The 13,395-nt window shown below is 38.0% G+C and overlaps 1 protein-coding gene across 1 annotated transcript in view; it reads right to left on the minus strand.

Annotated features, from left to right (window-relative positions):
- LOC122976060 (NLR family CARD domain-containing protein 3-like) overlaps positions 1–13,395 on the minus strand; it is a 395,924-nt gene that overhangs the window by 10,064 nt on the left and 372,465 nt on the right. Inside the window, exon 4 of the mRNA XM_044344327.1 lies at positions 687–1,047. Coding sequence (XP_044200262.1) covers positions 687–733 — 47 coding nt within the window. The 5' untranslated portion in view covers positions 734–1,047. The remainder of the gene's footprint in view (positions 1–686; positions 1,048–13,395) is intronic.

Consider the following 13,395-nt stretch of genomic DNA (forward strand, 5'->3'; position numbering starts at 1 on the left):
GAACTGGCACGCTGTGCGTGGAGCAGATGACCATATAAAGAAATCCTTCACCAGCTGATGTCTGCTCGGGCTGAATGTGGAACTAGTGAATGTTCAGAGCAGTCTGGAGGCAGTGTTTTTTGCTCACAGGGATTACTGCAACATACGTTTACCTCATTATTTGACACTTTGGCCACATTTAACATTAAAATCCAACACTGCAACATTATATATATATATATATATATATATATATATATATAGTTAAAAATAAGGGAAAGCATAATAGGTCCCCTTTAAATGATGCAAAACTCACTTTGCTGAAAGTTGTCAATGCAATAAGACTGATGGTTGTGTGTGGTGAAATTGTGCAAACAGTAGAAATATTGTGGATCTCAATGTAATGAAATAACAGCAGTAACACAGAAAATCAGACTTATGTCCATGAGTCTGTTGCCCCAGTGCATTCTGGGAGGGTTCCCAAAATACCTGCCTTCTTTAACAGCAGTCACATGATCAGCACTCAGCCAGTTATATGAATGCTGACCATTGTTTCAACTCTCTGCTCATTCTGCATCATCCAGGATCAATAATCAATCCTCAAACTGCCTTCAACGAACCAAATTATCTGGATCAGAGTTAACAGGATTGTTTTAGCCTGATAGCAGCATGTTAGCATGTTAGCCTGGATTAGTTAAACCACTTACTCTTTCTGTGAAGATTGTTGATTTTTGAAGGCTAACGGTGGCTGCATCGATTCATCGCTCTTGAAGGACACACAGCTGGGTTCAGGTTCAGGTTCAGGTTCAGGTCCAGGTCCAGAGTCTGGTCTGTGCTGCCTCCTTGTTCTTCAACACAACATACACAGAGCTTTGAGTCTGAATAATGATGGTGGAGAACAGTGATGGACAGTTAGAGATCCTCATCTCACCTCTGAGCTTTGGTCTGGCTGTCATGTTCCCCACACAGAGAGCTTTTAGAGGGAGGGACTCCCTCCTCTCTGTCCTCACACTGATCCATGCTGCTGAAGTCACATCCACATCAGTCACACACACTTTCTACCTTCATCTGGAGAGGAAACACAAATCATCCTTTACGTCATTTCTCCTGTCAAACCCTAAATATCAGCTGCTCCTCCTGTGATCGGCTGTTATTTTCTGTTATATATCAGTGTGAATGCAGCCAGACAGCAGTGTGACGCAGAGAAAGCTGCCATCAGCTGCTGTACTTCTACTATCAGTCCACTAGATGGCACCATGAAGCTGCAGTGAAGTGAAGAGCAGCACACATGATGCATGGAGGAGGATTTACATTCACTGACTCACACTGACTGAATTTCATTCATATTCAGTCAATTCCACACCAATAAACAACATGTCAATAGTTTCAGTTGTCTATTAGTTCTCTTTGATGTTGTTGTCACATTAGTAGTGCACATGACGCAGAAACACAAATGTATTAAATTATTAGAATCAGGGCTCATTTACTTTGATATGACTTCTTTTACAGTAAATACAAACTTGTTAAAGCAGATGTTAGATCTTAACTGCTGTCAGACATTTAACGACACAGATAAAATGTCATTTGGTCTCTGATTACAAAGATATATGAAGCAATAACTGACTCACACTGACTGAATTTGAGAGGAAGTTTCATCATAATATTCCACAAACTGTGTGTGTGTGTGTGTGTGTGTGTGTGTGTGTGTGTGTGTGTGTGTGTGTGTGTGTGTGTGTGTGACGGGTTGAATTGAATCTCAGTCAGAGTAAAGTTGAGATGCCGAAGTGTTATTAACCCTCACATATAAGTAATAGTGGAGTAAAAAGTCAAATATCTCCCTCTGTAATGTAGTGGAGTGGAAGTATAAAGTATTAGGAAAAGGAAGTACAAGTACTTCAAGGTTGTACTTAAGTACAGTACTGGAGTGAAAATACTATAAGTTACAAAAGCAGATGGATCCTTCCAAAAAACTAGTAAAGAGTTCCAAACTAAATGAGTCTCAATAAAGAGCTTCCAAACACATTTAATGACACATTTCCATAAAGAAGCAACACTAGTTCATGTTGGATGAGTGTCAATAAGATGAGTGCTGTTTTTCTGAATACTACAGTATTTATTGAATGAAATAAGCGAACCCCCCCCCCCCCCCCCCCCTCCACATCAGTCCTGTAGTAGAAATAGAAACAGCTCTATATTCACCTGTACACACAGAAAGTCAAAGCTGTTCTCCAGCGGCTGTCCGGCCGAGCGGAGTCGCATTCAGTGTCTCAGACAGCGGGGAGAGCAGCGGCTCATCTCCGCCTCTTCCACAGGCTGAATCAGGCAGGAAAACCTGCTGTCAGTCATCAGTAAGAACAGCACTCAACTGACTGTGTTTTCAACGACTGAGTATGAAGTAACTCTGCCGTAATTTTACTGCTATGTGACGGTTTGAACACTGAACCGCCGACACTAAGATGGGATAGAAACGGTTTAAATAATGGCGGATAAACGCAGCTCGCTGTTCGTCCTGAGTTGATTGTTATCACAGTTCCGAACAACCAAACGGCAGATTTCTGCTGTTTCTAGAGGAGCTAAGCTAACAGCAGTTAGCACTAACAACATGAACAAACAGCCATTAAAGAGTCAAACACTGAAACTGTCGGTTACATTACCTTTAGATGGAGAAAATAATCTGCGCCATCATGTCAGAGGATATGACAGTAAATGTCAGCCGCAACACTACGTGTCCTGGAGGGTCACATCAGGTCATTCAATTGATTATTTTAATATGAAGGGAATAAGCTGAATGAAATGAAAGACATCAATAAATAGCTAGTCCTTTACATAAAGTCTTGCAGAATGTCATCAGACTGATAAACTGTGGACCAATAAGATTTTAGAGAGAAGGTCAGTTCATGTTTTAATGCTTATTTATAAAATCTGCATGTATGTAAATAATCATGTTAACAAAATGAGATTGTTTACAAGATATTCAACCTTTTTACATCAATATTCCAACAACAAATCATAACAATGTGACTATATTGTAAAGTTGAAATGTAGTTTTTAGAGCACAGCCATGAATACAGATCGTTCCAACAGGATCAATAAAATATACAACTATATAAAAAAAGATGCTTTAATGATTCTGCATCAGAAATACTAAGTTTAATATTAAACTTGAGCTTAAAGAATTGATTAGATGGATTGAATGTGTTCATAGTTTTAAATGGACTTGTGTTGCAGCTGAAGTGGAGACAGAGCTGTCGACAGGATCATTGAGGAGCCTCAACACATTTTATCATCACTGGAGGAATAATGATTGATTATTGATCAGTACAGTTAGAATGTGTCTAGTGATGAAGCTTTGGCGCCTTCTGCTGGTGAAAAGATAAACTGCATGCTGTCAGTTTAAGGCCGTATTCAGTGGTTAGGGTTGCATTTAGTAGTATAAGATGCTGTGGTTAATAGATTGACCAGCAGAGGGCAGTGTTAAACAGCTCTTATTTCACATTACTAAGAGCTCAACATTTTAGCAGTATAGCTGAAACAATTACTTGATTAATTGAAGTAATTTTTAAGCAAAAAGACCAGAAATTCACCCTTTCCAGGTTCTCATATGTGAATATTTACTGATTTTCTTAGTTTTCTTTGATAGTAAACTGTTCCTCTGGTTTTGAGTTTAGGCCTTAACCCTGTTCCTTAGTTGTAGTAGAAAAGCGTCCAAATATAGCGAATATTTAACCAAATTTCCAGAAAATGCTCAAAAGACAATGTTGTGAATGCTTGTTTCCGTCCATTACAGTCATGTGAATATTAGAAGTTGGTTCATCAAGATTAACAGCTGTTATTATGTTTGTACATGCTCCCTACAGCTGTTTTTCTGTCACCAGCTGATGTTTTGGTTTGTTTTCATTGTTTGAATTTTGAATATGCGATGTCTTCAGAGATGTGCGGAGCTTCTGGCCAGGTGAGAGTTTTCAGTCAGCATCCATGGTCATCCCGGGGAGTGGGGAAAAACTCAGATTGAAATCTGATATTTGTTGCTGTCACTTTGGTTTGTTTTGTTTCTTAAATGTACAGATATAACCAGATTAATAAATATAATCTTAATAATATATTAGTAAGTATATATCAAGTTCACACACACACACACACACACACACACACACACACACACACACACACACACACACACACTGTCCCATCCGATCCGTTCAATGACTTCCTCTCTCCTGCTGCTGTTGGACTAAGATGAAAACAGGCTCTTTTGTTCCCAACTGTTACAATACCTTACAATACTGGGAGCTCTGGTCCACACTCTGCTTCCCAGGGAACAATGTGACACACACACACACACACACACACACACACACACACACACACACACACACACACACACACACATACATGCAGATAAAGATTTAATATAAAGTAACATAAGCTTTTAAAATACAACACAGTGTTAAAGATGAAACCAGTGGTTTCCAACCTTTTTGTCTTTTGACGTCTTACAAAAAGCAGTGTGTAGTCGGGGTCACATTTCACATGTCTATGAGTTGTTAACAGCTCCACCAAATAGTGATTTTTCCCTCTAAACTTCTCACATGCTTTCATTTCAATAAATGTTCAAATGATCCAATATTTCAGCAAAAATCAAAGATTAGAGAAAAAGTCCAAAAACTGAAAACAGATTTGTGTATCAGAACTTTGTTTTTTCTTCTTTCCTCTCCCATTAATCATCTCACCACCCCTCAGATTTATCTGCTGACCCTTTGGAGGGGCCCGACCCCTAGGTTGGGAACCACTGGACTAAACTAGCTAACTGTATATAAAGTAGTGTAAACTAGCTCCACCTCCAGCAGCTACAACAGTAACATGCTGCTCTAACACTGATGCTTCACTATTAATAATCTAATGATGTCATATATAATAATATATCAGTCAGAGGGACCAAACCACTACTTTTACTGCAATACTTTAACTACATCAAGCTCATAATACTTATGTACTTTTACTGCAATACTTTAACTACATCAAGCTCATAATACTTATGTACTTTTACTGCAATACTTTAACTACATCAAGCTCATAATACTTATGTACTTTTACTGCAATACTTTAACTACATCAAGCTCATAATACTTATGTACTTTTACTGCAATACTTTAACTACATCAAGCTCATAATACTTATGTACTTTTACTGCAATACTTTAACTACATCAATCTCATAATACTTATGTACTTTTACTGCAATACTTTAACTACATCAAGCTCATAATACTTATGTACTTTTGCTGTAGTACTGCAGGATTTTTACTTGTAATGGAGTATTTTTACACTGCTGTATTGGTACCTTTACTTCAGTAAAAGGCGTGAGTATTGTACTGTAACATTATTGATTTATGTTTCTGTCAGATTATGATAGAAAATTGTGAGCTCAAAATAGTTACAGAAAAACTCAGATTCAGATTGTAGAAAGCTGCTTGATCAGTTTCAGAGTCCGGGGAGGCTTTTATAAAAGTTATGTTAAAAGTCTTTATGTCGTTGGGCATATTTGTTTAAAGTTCAGATTGGTTTCAACCCTGCAAAATGTAAAAGCAGTTTCCGTCTCGTCTGATTCTCTGTAACTCCTCCTGCTTTTCTCTGCCAAACACACTCCATGGTATTAAAGTCAAGTTTATTCGTACAACAATATTCAAAGTGCTTTATATGAAACATTAAATGAGCTAGTGAATTAAAGAGCTTCAGCTTCTTCAATAAAACACAAAATTAACTGATAACAGTAAACTGTCAACATATATTGAACTTGATACAAATATTTAACCTACTACAATAGTAATTTCACCCTTATAATTCTTACACTGTTCCCTTATAGTTCCATATATAACTTTCATGAAAAAACTATAAAAAATATAAAAACCAGGACTCAACAAACTCACAGTTCATTAAATTAAAGAATGTAGAAACTTTAAAACGGTTCAAATTCTTTATGATGCTAAAAATCATTTATTACAAAAAGTGGTTAAAAATGATTAATGATTGATGATTTAAGAGTAATTTACATGTTTAATATGTAAAGAAATTACATATATTTCAGCTAAAGTTGTGAATCTGTAGCTGTGGTGAGGAAGTGAAAACAGGCAGCACACGTTTGTGTAATTTAATGAATGAGTATGAAAATACCTGATCAGATTATAAATGTTTTTGCTTGATGTTTCCTCTTCATGTCAGTGATTTTTGTGTTTATTATATTATTATTTATTGCAAAAAGTGTTGACAAAAAACTGTAAAACATCTCACGGGAATGTGGTGGAATCAAATGATCTGAATGTAGATTTTAATTCAACTTGATTTTCATTTTCAGATTATTTCAGAATTTATAAACATGAGTTCATCTCAGTTAATTTTACATTTTCACAATTCACACAATGATTTCTTCAACTTTAGTTCAGTTAACACACATTTTTAAGTTAGCAGCTTAAATTTTGAACGAATCAACTGTTTTTTATTCTTCATTCTTTTCTGTTGCCCGACTGTCTCTGTTATTGATCCCAGATCAAAATACATTTGATGTGATGTGACAGAAATGGAGGGATCATTTTGCGTTTGAGGCCCTTTAAATTTCAACTCTTGAACCATTATTGTTTTATTATCATTTTAATAACTAACTAGTTAAATGCTAAAATTACACCTGAATGAGGCAAAAAACTAAATATAAAATAACCAGAAAAAAGGGGCAGAGTGAAAAACAACAACGAGCAACCAATGTAAGAAAGAAAAACCTTTCTAAAATAGTCTCAAACTGTGGCATTCACAAATATATCATTATTATTAAATATATTCATAAAAATCAAAAGAAAACATATTAAAGATTAGCTTGTGGTTAAAGTTACAGCTGTGATTTTATCTGTGGGTAAAGAGTTTCAGAACCTCCAGACGAAAAGCTTTACGGATGATTTATGACTTTATTTTTTGTTTTTATTCGCTGTTGTTCTTCAAGGTCAAGTCCTGTAGATAAGATTTCTTTCCTTCCTCCTTTTCTGCTATAGTTTGTGTTCTTATAACAGAATAAACATGCTGAGACATTAAACTATATTGTCATTATTCCTTTTCAGTGAGGTCACGTTATGAACTGGAGTGGACTGATGAAATAACAGCACTGTTGATACAGTTTAAAGGTACTTAGATCTTATGGATAAAACTACAAAAAAAACTGTTCTTCAGGGTTTCATGCTTTGATTGTCAGCCTACAGAATATCTGAAGAACATTTAATGGATTTGTAATAAAGGTTCAGAGACGGGACGTTGTTGTAAACCACCTGGGACCTGCTTCTACATCCTGACGTCTGTCTGCAGTGTCTGCACCTCATGTTTGCCAGCGTTGGCAGAGCGAGCTGCAGTGGTAGCGTTTCCCTATTTGGCTTCATGATGAGAGCAGCTGAGGAACAATGCGAGGGCGAGGGGTTCACGTCCTGTCAGGTCCACATGACGCACCTACCACCCCCCAAATCAGGTTTTTTCCAAATCACCACTCTATTGTCCCGAAAAGGAAAAGAGCAATTAAAGAGAAGCCAGAGGGCTGTGAGGTCCTGCAGCTCCAGCTTTCATGTTTGGTTTGAGTGTGTGTTACTGTGTGTGTGTTTATATATCGCTGTGAGGACACAGACCTGTGTTCTGTAACTGTCTCCATGAAATCATGCTTATATACTGTACGACTAATCTGCAGCAGCAAATCTGTCCTGTTGGGACTGTCAGATCAGCTGACTCCCATTCAAAAAGCCTCAACTCGTCTCTAGAAATACTAAGTCAGTCATTGTTTGAGGTTTCCTTACTGCCTACGTCATTCATTTCTGCTAGAGGGTCAAAGGACCCCGCGCATAGCTATTACATCAGTCTGTCGCCAGACAAGCACCAGATTTTTTTCGCACAGGCTAGCTAAGACGACAAAAATGTCTCAAGAACTAATATACATGTACAGGCTGGTCCAACTGTTGATCCTGGGGGGACAAAGTCATTTGGCGTTGGCGAGCTGTCACTAAAACAACCTCCATGTCCTGCACTGATGACGAATTTTCCTATTACGTCTTTGCGGCCGTTTACGCTTGTATTTAGATCTGTCCACTTGTAAACAGGGTCTTCAATGTCTGCCTTGTGGGTGTTGATTGACAGCTGTGATTGACAGTTGGCTCACCTGCTGCATTCCCCCGCTCCAGGATTTGAGTCAGACTGAAGTCACAATATTTCACTAGGTTTAGTGTAACCTTATTACGATACCTGCTGTCGACTAGAGGCAGCAGCTCTGGGCTTCAAAGCGGCTCCAATCAAACAACAGCTGACATCACACCTTGCTATCTTTATATACCAACAAGTCCTCCAAATTAAACGATGACCATGTGACTCCAGAACGACACATAGGAGCGTTATCTAATCTGGCGCCCATATCGGCAGTAATCGGCAGGACAACATCATCCATCAGACATGTGTTGCCTAGCAACACAAATATCGGCAATAACCCCAAACTTCCAGCTGCGGTCACTGCTTCCAGCTGTTTCCACAGCTATGAGGAACTACCCCCATACATACATTAAACTCTAACTGGGCCACACAATCTCAACCTTGCTGGACGAGTAGAGATTTTCTCTGTGTTCAACAGAGCATGTTACTGGAGCCAAAGGACAGCTGTGCAACCCAGCACTCTCAACCCTTCCTGCAGAAGAAAGACGAATCATAACCTCTGTGCCCCGCTAGTCTTTAAGTGAGTCGACTCCAACTCCGCCGAGGATCAGCTGCCATGAACCCACTGACAGAGCAGGACGACTGTCATCAGAGTCCAAAGAACCGAGCCGGACCCAAAAGACGGACTGAAACACACCCTACTCGCTTCCTTAAGTGACACAAGTAAGAGGCTTAAGTCTGGGCAGAGATAGGTTATGAAAGTGTTATTTTCAGCTTTACTGCTGTTGTTGTGAAATTAACAAATTAACAGACTGTGAGTCCGGTTGTTGCTGCAGAGATACAGTGAAGTATTACTGCTGTTTGCTGTTTGTTTTGGTTGTGTTTATCACGCTAAACTGATTTGTGTTTGTCCAACTGCTTCGTGCTAGCTCGCCATCGTGTGTGAGACCGCGGGTTGCATTTTATTTGTCGAAATCAGACCATGGCCGACAGATAAAGATGTTCGCACTCCACGTCTCAGTGAAAATAAAAGCAAACGCCATTTCTCCTCACGGTCACTGATCTTTTGTTCTTTGGTGCTTTCACCCTTCGGTTCAAATCTGGCGGTCAGCCCTGTTGACCAGAACTCTCGCGTGATGTAACCTCATGTGGTTCACACCCTCCCCCCTTGTAACACACACACACACACACACACACACATCTGTTAGTGCTGTATGTTTGTCTTGCTGTTTATAACCACTGTTGTTTATATTGCTTGCTTTAGTTTAGTTGTATGATGTTTGTTAATTGAAGTGTTATTGATTTATAATTGATATTGGTAAAGTGAATAAACTCTGTTGTGTATTTAAAGTGAAGTTGCCTGTGATTGTATGTTAACATACTGTGATAGCAGCTTGTTGAAACTTCACTGTTTATCCTGTAATGTTCATATCTCCCAGATGTTGATATTCTTGGATGAGCACCCCTTCTTAAGACGATATTCATTGCTTGGTTGTTAGTCCCTGACCTCTGGGTGGTGGCCTGTTATCATTAATTCACATTAATAATTTTATTGATTTCTAATAATTAATAATTATCTTTGATAATTATTACTTATTGCTAATAACCAAACCTGCTCCTAACCGAGTCCCAACATTTGGGTTAAAATGATCACTTTGTTAAGGTTTGTGAAACATGGTGTCGTCATGGCAACAGTAAACCCCACATGTTACAGTTTTTTAACTGTAACTGAAAAACACTGTTTGACAACACTTCACATAAATCTCACCTTTGTGTTGCTACTGTATAATTGGCTCATTGTTGCCCCTTGTTGTCATGGGGGGGGGGGGGGGGGGGGGGGGGGACACTACGACTGCACCATCAGGTAGCAGCAGGTGTTTCTGCCCTCCGGCCTCAGGGGGCAGTAATGAGCTCATTATAGTTTGATGCATCACAATAAGGTGAAGAAAACGTTGCACTCAAAAACAAACTCAGACAACTGACACAAAGGTGAGATTTATGTTTTCAAACTGTATTTTTTAATTTTACAAGAGAAAAGTGCTAAAAGAGAAGACTATCATACAAACTTGTTAATGTCTGATAAAGAAGCTTTTCTATGTGAACCACTGCTGCAGTTACCAACCAGGACTGAAATCTGACCGATTACTGCGTAACATTTGTCATGTAGACTCAAGCAATATGATGCCCACAAGGCTCTGATTGGCTGGGCTGCTTTTCCACCTGGAAAAACTGTCAAGAAGCAGCAAACCTGAGATGTGGAGGTGATTCAGGAAAACAAAGTGGTATTTTTTCAAAAACCTCAGCTGCTGCTTGAGAGTTTTAACAGGTTCACAATGTTTCCAGTGTGTCTTAAACCAGCAGTCAGGTGTACATGTGAACAGTGAAAGAGGTTTTCCTCGCTGTAATCATTCCTCCTGTTCATACCGGATATTAAAAGATCCTTCAAATGTGAAGGTAAACAAAAAGACGCCCCACTAAACAACAGGAAAACCCCTCTTCACAGAAACTGGAGGATACCAAACAGGAAAACGTTTCCTCCCAACAGGAACTCGTCTAGATGACCCTCTTCAAATGTGTTTTCAACGGAAGTGATGGAGGCCAAAATCCACAGTGTGTCCACACAGTCATTTAAAAGTCTGTGTGAAGCTTCTATTCAGCTTCAGCAGTCTGAGTTAGTCATATCAACTGGATATCAGACACATTTCCATTTTTTTAGCATCAAATTCCCTCTTTGTGTTTCCTCGGACAGTGTTTCCCTGTTGAGCTGCAGGTGGAAGTATAGTAACAAAAAGAGGAACTTTGGCACTAAAAAGACTGTAACGTTGAAAGATACCTACTTGATTTGACTCATTTGGACGCTGAAGCTTCATATTAGCTTCAGATAAACTTTTAAACACATTTTTGTACAGAAGGAGGACTGTGGATTTTGTCCTCCATCACTTCCATTGTAAGGTCATTATGAAGGGATCTTCTAATGGTCAGTATGAACAGGAGGAATGATTACAGCAAGAAAAACAGCTTTAATGTTCATTTGGGCTCCTGAACGTTGTTTTAAGACACACTTGAAAAACTGTGACCCCTTCCTTTATTTGCAGTGTCATCATGAGGTTTGATTTGATCTGAACCCATAACGGTGATCTGAATGGATGTTTATAGGCAATTAAAAAGTGTGACATTCATATTTAGTTTCATGCAGACATAATTTGACAGAAGGACAAAACATAAAGACAGCTGGAGACTGGAACTTCACCTCATCTAGAAATAATAAAATAATAAAATAATGAAAATCAGTGGGTGGATCGTGTCTCTGGACGTTAAGCCTCTGTATGGAAGTCACATGACACGGTAGCTGTGGTCGACTGATGTGGAGCCAACCGCTGGCTGGAGGCAGATAGTGAGATTACAGTTGAGGGGGGGGCATAATGGCATAATGAGCGTATTGTGAAAACTCAACAAAGGCAGCTTTCAGCTGCAACATGGAGGCAGGCGGAGGAGCTCCGACCAGCCAACATCAGGAAACATACATACATACACCGAGGAGGAAGTCGTGTTGTCTGCAAACATGTTGTTTCTTCAAATACTGCAGTAAAAGTACCAATGCAACAATGTAAAAATACTCCATTACAAGTAAAAGTCCTGCATGAAACATCCTACTACAGTAAAAGTACATAAGTATTATGAGCTTGATGTAGTTAAAGTATTGCAGTAAAAGTACATAAGTATTATGAGCTTGATGTAGTTAAAGTATTGCAGTAAAAGTAGTGGTTTGGTCCCTCTGACTGATATATTATTATATATGACATCATTAGATTATTAATAGTGAAGCATCAGTGTTAGAGCAGCATGTTACTGTTGTAGCTGCTGGAGGTGGAGCTAGTTTACACTACTTTATATACAGTTAGCTAGTTTAGTCCAGTGGTTCCCAACCTAGGGGTCGGGCCCCTCCAAAGGGTCAGCAGATAAATCTGAGGGGTGGTGAGATGATTAATGGGAGAGGAAAGAAGAAAAAACAAAGTTCTGATACACAAATCTGTTTTCAGTTTTTGGACTTTTTCTCTAATCTTTGATTTTTGCTGAAATATTGGATCATTTGAACATTTATTGAAATGAAAGCATGTGAGAAGTTTAGAGGGAAAAATCACTATTTGGTGGAGCTGTTAACAACTCATAGACATGTGAAATGTGACCCCGACTACACACTGCTTTTTGTAAGACGTCAAAAGACAAAAAGGTTGGAAACCACTGGTTTCATCTTTAACAATGTGTTGTATTTTAAAAGCTTGTTATATTATCCATTGTGTCAAATCTTCATCTGAAAAGTAACTAAAGCTGTCAAATAAATGTAGTGGAGTAGAAAGTACAATATTTCCCTCTGAAATGTAGTGGAGTGGAAGTATAGCTGTGATGTCATTAATCCTGCAGGTACGTCCAGGTGTTAAACTGAGATTTAAGGTGAAAAGGAGATACTCTGCACAGACAAGAAGAACAAACACGAGCTCATGAGTTTAAAATCTATAATATAATAGTATATAATATATATTATACATTTAGTATAATTGTTGTTGATCATATCTGTTGTTAATGAAAGAGAAGTTTGTTTTCGGTGTGACTGTATTTCAGTTTGCTGATGAACAGCTGCATCGTTAATTAATCCACTGCTACAGAGGAAACCAGCTGTTTCAGCTCTGAGATGCCTGTAGTATAAGTCCACAGGTACTCAGGTACTTGTACTTTACTGGAGTATTTCCATTTTATGCTACTTTACTCCACACTGTAGAAAACAAAAAGGAAAAGAATGGTAATATTCTCACAGCTGGGCGCCAATAAAATACTGTAAAACAACAGAAAATAACATCTCATAAACATACAGTAATTTACCATAATTAAAATACAGTTTGTAGCTCTAATTTTACATGAAATCTTCAGTGTAGTGTTTTTTTTTTCATGATAAATAAGGATATTTCCACCTATAAAAACTATTACATTGCCTATAAACACATAGAATGTATGATTAAAATTGACTTTAATTGCATAATTTTATATAAAATATTCTATACTAATCTATATTTAATGTAATAAAATTATAATCCACTTGTAAATATTTGATTTACATTTTTTAAAATGTCAAAATACTTTTGTAAAACAGGTTATCAGGTCTATAACTGCATCAGTCTACTTAATTTAAGATAATTTTAAGTGTAATACAAGTTACACATTTTTCATGTTATTTTACATCAAACATGTAAATTCACTG

Source organism: Thunnus albacares, chromosome 24 (assembly GCF_914725855.1).
Source record: "Thunnus albacares chromosome 24, fThuAlb1.1, whole genome shotgun sequence".
NCBI classification, from domain to species: domain Eukaryota; kingdom Metazoa; phylum Chordata; class Actinopteri; order Scombriformes; family Scombridae; genus Thunnus; species Thunnus albacares.